A 9,135-nucleotide genomic window follows, 5' to 3' on the forward strand; every position below is an offset into this window, starting at 1 on the left:
GTCTCAGACATACGAGACATCTGACTGAATCGCTACCATAGATTTTGAAATGAAAGCACGATGGCTGACCCTTGTTGGATGTTGTACGTGACAATCGAGGAGAAAAATATATACATTCACAACGTTTCTACTAAATGATTTTTATGGATATTTATACGAGGGTAATTTAAAAAGTACAGTATAAATACCGAAGGATGGTAATGATGGTGGGTATCGAGATTATGCTTGGTTAGTAGTTTCTCTTTGTACAACACCAGCAAAATTTCAGACAGATTGGTCAATTTCTTTATATTTAACATTTGTTTGAATTGAGGAATCGGCAGGAAAGATTATGGTGACTGTCTTTTGGATTCGCAAGGAACAACACTCATGGACTGTCTGGAAAAGGGTAAAACTAATACACGTTTATATTATTCATCACTATTAGACCATTTGAAAACTGAGCTGCAATGAAAAATCCCACGATTGGCCCAAAAAAAGTCCTTCTTCATCACGACAATGCACCAGCTCATACTTCAGCAGTTGTGGTCACAAATTTAATGGAAATGGGGTTCCAACTCGAGATACCCACAGCATTAGCAATCTCAGTTACTTTCACTCTTCCATCACCATATCATGGATTTTATCAATGATTTCTGGGTCCGAAAAAGCCAATTTTGTAAAAGAATGTCTTAGAAGACTCCATTCTATTTATATAAAAGTGACTTCGTTAACTTTTGGCAGGTTTAGTAGTCACTAAGTAAATTTGAAAGAATTGGGAGGTAATTTGGAACCAGGAGAGAGATTTCAAACCTATATCTTTCACCCTAGTGATCGCCGCCAAAAAGTATTGATGCTGCTACTAGACACATACCATCGATTAAGTTAGGTAGGGATACATTTGCATCTCTCAAAGTTATGGTGGATAAAGACAGTAGAAGAGTTGAATGGAAGTACCTACAAGAATTGGAAAAACTTCAAACGGCAGAAGGACTAATTGCTGTAAATAAACCAAGAAACAAGCACATAAACTTCCATAATATGAAAATAAAGATATGTGGAAAATGTTACTAAATGTTTTTAAACAAAAAATGGTTATTAAGTAATTTGTTTATTTCAAAGGGTAAACTTGGGTACTCAGCTCATTAGTTCATCTGTAGCAGATGGGGTGGGTCGAGTTCTGTAATAAGGATATTCAATTACTGTAGTTTAAAATCTCTGAAGAAACAGTCGAGTTTCTTAGAAGATTGGAAATGAAGACTATTACAAACCAATCGTTTAAGATATGTATTTACATATTTCTGAATTGAAGGATGAATTTGGTTAACCTTTGGCCAAAACGTGAAAAAGAACTACTTTGGTTGGATTCATGACATCAATTACTTCAACTTGAAGCACTTTTGACTCTCTAGTTAAATCTTAAAGGATTTAAGTATCTTCTAACTTACAAAATATCTCAAGTAGATATTTATACATATTACCTAGTGTATGGGAATTTTACTTTAATATTGTTCCAATTTTATATTCTTTTTCAGGATCATATAGAGTTATTCTTTTGTACCATAAGGTTTCATTTGGGAAGCTATAATAATCCAACATGTCCCATGTTTTCCTCCATTTATAAGCGGCTTTTAGTTAGGCATCATGTCTATGGCAGCAGTGGTAAGGCTGTATGATACAGTGGCGGTCTTCACTACCTCAAAGAACAAGAGGAAACCATCAGAAGTTTTCCGATTCCTTGATTATGAAGATTTGTCATTGATCCAGAAGTATGACCTAGAGCAAAAACATTTACTAATTAGTGACCATGACTACTTCGATGTGTCTCCTTTCGTCCAAACGCCTTTCTCAATTTAAAGAATGGGTTGTTGCTTTTATTGTTGGATATGTTATCAAATTAGTCTCCAAGCATTTAGTATGCCCTGGGTACTTAGAATCTTTTTACAGCTATATAATGGACACCCATAATCATTTTTTGATAGCAAGAAAATCTAAAACCTAGGGAAAAATAATTCAAAACGCTATTACCAGCTGCGTATTACAAAAATGTATAGATATTTAAAGATCTTGAACCGCACACTTTCTAATGTTCACCTTGAAATAACCCCGTTCTAAAATTACAAAAACATATTAAACTCATTAACTCTAAAATTCGATTGCATCATAAAGCAAACAACATCTCGGAACAATTCAAAACAGAAGTCCCTTTCAATGCAAATCCTTTTTAAGAATCAGTGACTCAAAAGCTTTAAATATCTTCAATAAAAGTTATTAAAACAAAATTATAATTATACTTAATAAAAACACTTATGATCAAAATGAAGTTTATATAGAATATTTATCTCGATAGATATATTATTATACATAGATATAGATGTAGACATAAAATGGCTGCCGATAGCTGAAGGGCGAGTCTCCCATTTATTATAGTTTGAGCATCGAATTATTATATAGGTAGGTGATTTCATCACTATACATAGTCACATTTATTTATTTTTTCCCATACAAAAAATCGGTTTTACGATACCACAGATGACGTCATTTTATCATTTTCGTTAATGCAACTTTTTCTTTCCTTAGAAGAATTTACACTGTTATTTCAGTTATTTCATGGAGGCTTTTGGTCAGTTATGACCCTCACTCGACGTCACAATTTTGATGTCGTCCATTTTGGGTGATTAAAAAAAAAGTTTTTCACAAATAAAAACCCTTTTTACATTAATATTAAAGGAAATAGGAAACTATTGGATGTCAAAATGACCAACAAATTACCAACAAAAAGATAGACTTATTCGAACAATCCTATAGAATTTGAAATTTTTATTGACGGAGTATAACTTTTTTGAGGAGTTTGACGACAAGGGGTCAGGGAAAATGTAATGTTCTACATATGTTAGTAAAGGTTTTTTTTCCATTGATTAACACCCATAACATATTATAAACATAATATTAATTTTAATCTGTAGGAACAATTTTAAAAAAGCAACACAACCTCGAATCTTTTAAATATATAGTATATATTATGAAAATGTATTATTACTAAAAAATAATTAATTTAAACAGCCAATTGGGCTTAATTACGACATTTATATCTACACTAAGTATAGCATCATCAAATCTTAAACTTACTTAACTTAATATTATGTTTCGGTTAAAATTTCTTCATATTTGAATTCTTCACATGAAGGACAATATATATTCATTCCTTAAACATGAATATATATAAATTAAATAAAGAAAGGCAGAACTGACCTTCCCCCCCCCATTTTCTATACTTTTCAATGTTAAATTAATGTAGGTTTGGGTTATCATATCTTTTTGAAAGTTATTTTTGAAATCTAAGTGAAAAAACACTATTGGTTTTTTATTTAAAAAAAAAAATGAAAAGTTTGACTCAGCCTTCTCTTCATACAAGTACTAGTAATGAAGTATTAGTCGAGGTGACATGTGAATTTATCAATCATGAGCGTAATTAAATAATGAATCATTGTCTTCCCAGCATAAATTTTCGCCATCACACTATCAGTGGTAGCTCTTCTTAATCGAGAAAAGCCATCAAAAACTTAATGGTTCAATCGGATTCTGAATCGGTAATTGTTGCTATTCTTAATCCATTTGCAAAAAATTATACAGTTAAGAAGTGCAAAGAAAATATTAAACATCATAAAGTGTTAAATAAACAAATCTATCGATTGGTGCAAGGGCCATTCATATATTGTAGGAAACGAATTTGTAGGCTATCTTGCAAAGAGTTATACTAAAAGTCAAAATCGTTTGTGTGTTGGAGCGCCTCCTAGCTACGTAAAACAGGTGATGGGTGACTCCTTCTTTTAAGCTTGGTGCAACAGGTACAGAGAAGATCAAAGAATGAAATATACACATCATATGTTGAAGAAACTAAAATAAAAGAGTGTCAAACTTTTGCGTCAAAACGTGAGCTACCTTTTTCAAGCCTACACAGATCATGGGCCTTTATGAAATTCAGTGAAAGTGTAATTTTTTATTCATTCATATAGATATTTGATGGAGTTTTATCAAGGTTTATTGGAAATTTGCCCATTTATAATATGAATTTTGATCCTTTAAAATGGCGTCTCCTTCAATTATGATGTAATTTATGACGTTTCAGCTAGGTCGGTCTATTTCTTTCTTTTGGCATTCTTTAGAATCGAGGAAGTGGAGTGATTCTTAAAAAAATGGAAGAAAAAGATTTTCGTGTGCTTAATAAACATTTCTTTATCAAATGAAAAAAGCCTATGAAGACCAAAAAGAAGCTTGATAAGCATTTTGGGGACTCTGCACCTTTGATAAAAACAGTTTTAAAGTGGTTTCAAAATTTCAACTGGGTTACGCAGATTAAATGAGATTGCTAATGCTGTGGGTATTTCGAGTTGGAACTCTATTTCCATTAATTTTGTGACCACAACTGCTAATATATGAGCTGCTGCATTGTCGTGATAGAAAATACATTTTTTGTGGGCCAATCTTGGGCGTTTTTCTTGCAGCTCAGTTTTCAAACTGTCCAATAGCGATGAATACACTTTTTCAGATAGTCGATTACGATAATTCCTTGCATATCTAAAAGACAGTTCACATAATTCCTAGATTCAAACCAATACCAATCAGAAATAAATAAACCAATCTGGTTGAAAGTTGGTGTGGGTTCTTTCTGGAGACGCTACTAATTAAATATAATATCGATATGCTCTAGTAGTGGTATTTCTCGGACTTTGCTCGGACTTTTCAAACAACCCTCGTATTTATAAATTTTTAATTTTAGAATTATAACTTTGATAAAAAAAAATCACTTCATTAACAATTGAGAACGTGTGAACAAGGGCAGTAATTAACACCCTTTGAAAGGACGTTTATTATTACGACTGTATCACTTTGGTTGTTTTTATTTCATGATAATAATTATTTTATTTAATTTAAAAAAGGTAACATCTGTTATTTTTCAAATTCAAAAAACATTAACTTGAACTGTTCCTTCCACAGTTGTGTCTGAAGCAGCGTCGCATCCACGAATGGCACATTGAGTAATGGAACATGTCCAACTTCCTTCATCCCTTTGAGATGCTCTTTGAATTTTGATACCGCAAAGTGTATTAGAAACATTGGGGTCTTGTCCAAAGAATCTATGTAATTACAGAAATAAATGTTAATCCTTCATTTATATACTATTATCACGTTTTTGGATTGATATCCACCCCCACCCCCCTCCACAAAGACCTTTTATTCTGGTAATAATAAAAAAACAGACTTTGACAGAGTTATGCTATAGTACAGGGTGGTTAATTGAATTCTGAACACTAATTAAGTTTGAGTCATTGAAGTTAATTCATATTTGGATATATATTAAAACATAAGCAATTTGTTAAAAACAAACCAAACCTGAGTTCTTTAGCTTACGTACAATTCAAGAAAATAACACGTGAAGGGGATCTACGAATTTTCATTCGCGCACTCCGAGTATTTGGGTGTATCCAGTACCACCATTTATGCCTTTAGCAAGTCCGAAACATTTGAGAGGAAGAAGGACTTTGCCAAAAAGGCCAAACTGGTCAATAATTTTTATGGTAGCTTTATTTTAACAGTGATAGACAGAATATGAAAGTGTTTGAACAAAGAAAAATCCTTATTTTAACTCCAAGAATACTATCCCTGCCTACCAGCATGGATGTGGAAACATCACTGCATTGTAGGGTGGATGGACGTGCCATATAACCTTTAAAACTTGGGGAAAAACTCATTCACTTCTGACTTGGACCTGGAAATAGGACAGCACGACATTAACCCAAAACATTCGGCCATGGCAATAAAGGAATGTCTTAAAAATAAGCTCATTTTGGTCATGGAGTGGTTAGACAGTCTCAGTAATCTTAATTCCATACAAAATCTTTATTAGTGGACAAACTTACAAAATTGGCAAAACTAGAAATACTTATTTCCTTCACTGTATACGATATGTGTCAAAAAGTGTATTTATTTCTATTTTTTAGTATTGCGAAATGACTTGCAATTTATCTATTTGATCAAAGATAAAGATAAGTAGTATGGCAAAATTGAATTCTATTTGAATTGATAGTTATCAGAACGAAAAGAAGAAACATTATCTTTAAATAAACAAGAAACTCGCAAATCATTCATCACATCTTATACACATTACACGATCAAAAACAACTTGACAAAAATTGGCGAAGGTACTACCCAATTTGCCAAAGTCAGTTTTTATTTTTCCCAGTAGAAAAAATATTAGCCCATAATGCAACAATCTAATTAATACTTACTCAGTGCTTTGTAATTCGTAGTCACAACGTGTCACAACACTGTAGGTTCCAATACCGATTGAACAAAGTTGACCTTTGCAAACATAGGTACTCTTGCATTTATGTCCATCTCTATTGCGTGTCCATGTACAGTACTTCCAGTCTCTGTTTTCAGTTATACTTCCGCCATCGGTAACGTTGCAAAAAAGCTCAAAGGGAGAGCCTAATCTGACAGACTGATGCTCAGAGATGTCCTCAATATAGAAGCCTCTATTTAATGGGTTACTTCACATAGAAAAAAACTTAGAGTCCTATAAATGAGTGAAATATAATTACCTTAAATCAGCTGATTCAGAAATTAGGACATGGGCAGAGAGAATGAAAAATAATCCAAATGCCTTCATGATTGATATCTAAAGACTTTTTGAAGCTTTATGAAGGAATCCATTCCCTTTTAAAGACATTTTCTGTTTTATTTAGATAAGATAATTTTCTTTGTTCTTGATTTATACAATATTTCCCTTAGATTGTCTTTAAATTGTGTTATTTTATTTAATGGAATTCCAGATATCGTAAATGACTCTTCCTTTTCCCGAATGAATGATTTTTTCTTTCTTTTACTATATAATACCGGGTGGTCCATTGAAATCAGAACCCCTTCAAATTGAGGGATTAATTAAGTTTGGGTGATGAAATTAATTAATATTTCGATATATTAAAGCATAAACAATTAGAACAACAAAAAACAAATATGAGCTCTCTAATTTACCTACTAGTCGAGAAAATGGCACTTGAGAGTGACTGACGAATTTCCATTCGCGTCCTCCAAGTAGTTGGGTCTCTCAAGGAGCACATTCTACTCCGTTAGCAAGTCCGAAACGTTGAAAAGGAAGGAGGGCTCAGTCAAAAATTAAGTTAATTCAGTTAAACTGAACTCGGGTGAGTTAAAGAAAATAATCTAGGTAACTCCCCTCAAGTCAATGATAGGCCATGCAAGAGATCCCGGGGTTTTACATTAGAGTGTTCAGAGTCCTATAAAAAAGTGGGTTAAAAAGGCCCATTTTGACACCAATGATGAAAGAAACCCATCTACTCTGTTGTATGACTCTTTTGAATTACCTCAAGATGACGAATGTCAAACTGTTCATCATCTACATCGACGAGAAGACCTGGATCGTGAACCCCATAAGGAACAGGCAGGGTAACAGGTACTTAATCTTTGGAGAAATTGATGAATTTAAATGAAATACTTAGTACCACCCTGCCTCTGCCTTGTTCTTGGGCTTCGTGTCCTCTAAAGGTAAGAAACCCACTCCGGTGTTTTTCCAGTCTAGTAAAGGCTCACGGGGTCGACTATGTGACTGCCTTGGAGGATAACCTTTTGCCCTAGGTACAAGCAGACTACCGTAGCGGAAACGTAGTTACCCAGCAAGATGGTGCGCCGGCACACAACTAAATAAAGCCACAGGAATGGTTGGCATTAACATTCCCTTCTGGCCCTAATACTTTTGTCCCCCTAGAGACATGTTGCCAAAATACTCGACAACAACTTTTGGATGCATATCGAGGGGAAGGCCTCCAGTGTCCCTTATCCAAGAACCAATGCCTCCAGAGCTACTGCCAGCCAGCACTGGGACGCCATGACAGAGGAATACATCTGCAGCGGGTGCTAGGCTTTTCCTCACCTCCTGGAATCCATCATTAATTATTAAACGATCTCAGACACATATTTATGTATAATATTAATTGTGTTCAAATTGTAAATTAATACACTATATCTTGTTAAAGTTTAGAATTCAAAGTTTTCAGATTTTAACGGACCACTTGGTACTGAAGAAGCAGAAATACACAGTACAAACAAATTAGAAATTAATGCAAGGCACAATCCCACCTATTAAATAATGTACTTAATTTTCAATTTTTGCCAGGGCTTTCGAAATAAGGGGAAGAAGCAAACCCTACCTATATATTTGTAGAATGACTTTTTTTTACGTCGTTTGAACAAAAATTGGCGTAAATGGTATAACGAAAGTACAAACTGCTTTGAGATGAAGTATCAAAATAATGTCTACTTTTCTTCCCTCCCACATTTAAAAACTTAAACCTCATAAGCTGATATATTATATTTAGAGATGTGAATCGTGTAAGAGCAAGAAGAGAAAGACATTACTCAATTAAAACTATAGTTAATATGAACTGCCTGCTATAGGATTTATTGGGGGAGGGGGGTGTTGATAGAAAATTTATATATATGCTATAGATAGAAAAATCTTCTACATTTAAAATAGAATTAGTGCAGTGAAAATATTATTAATTTAAATTTATATTTATGTACATTAATAGTTTATGATGTTTTTTTTTTTTTTAAATACGCAAAAAGTGGGCGAGAATTCATCATTCTGGAAAGATGTTGACACCACAAGGACAAAAAATAAAAAAGAACGATTGCAAAAACTTGTTTTTTTTTCTTTTTTTATATGTCAACTTTTATTTTTCTCTGTGTTTTTCACACCCCTACTTATCAGTGAGTAATTTTCATCAAAATAGTCAAAATACATAACAACTTGTACGCAATGTATACATTTACAAATTGATAAAAAGATATATACAATAAGCAGTATATATATTTCATAATCCGAGTATTTACTGAAGACTAGCTGAACTGATCGTTATATTATTAGATTGAATTAAAAAAAAAAAACCGTGTGCTGTGTCTATATCATACGCCTATTTACACATTTTATTGCAAATTTCGGATTTATTCTTTTTATCTTGGGTTATCTCGAATATTCTAGAAGCTATTAAACAATTAATTACTGTTTCTGATAGAGCTTTTGTGAAAAAAACAAAAACATAAAAATCTATATTATATTTTAATTATTGATGA

At 33.0% G+C, this 9,135-nt stretch overlaps 1 protein-coding gene across 2 annotated transcripts; it reads right to left on the bottom strand.

Moving 5' to 3' along the window:
• Positions 1-4,791: 4,791 nt before the first annotated feature.
• Positions 4,792-6,743, bottom strand: LOC121120170 (uncharacterized). 2 transcript variants are annotated; one of them, XM_040715016.2, is made up of 3 exons: positions 6,585-6,743; positions 6,270-6,533; positions 4,792-5,117 (listed from the first exon to the last, which is right to left on the bottom strand). In XM_040715016.2, the coding sequence occupies exons 1-3, from the start codon at positions 6,650-6,652 to the stop codon at positions 4,943-4,945; spliced, it is 507 nt and encodes a 168-aa protein (XP_040570950.1). In that variant the 5' UTR covers positions 6,653-6,743; the 3' UTR covers positions 4,792-4,942. The 2 variants fall into 2 exon arrangements, with proteins under 2 accessions (XP_040570950.1, XP_040570951.1); XM_040715017.2 differs by having other exon boundaries at positions 6,270-6,518; positions 6,585-6,734.
• Between the last annotated feature and the right edge of the window lie 2,392 nt (positions 6,744-9,135).

This window comes from Lepeophtheirus salmonis, chromosome 6 (assembly GCF_016086655.4).
Source record: "Lepeophtheirus salmonis chromosome 6, UVic_Lsal_1.4, whole genome shotgun sequence".
Classification (NCBI taxonomy): domain Eukaryota; kingdom Metazoa; phylum Arthropoda; class Copepoda; order Siphonostomatoida; family Caligidae; genus Lepeophtheirus; species Lepeophtheirus salmonis.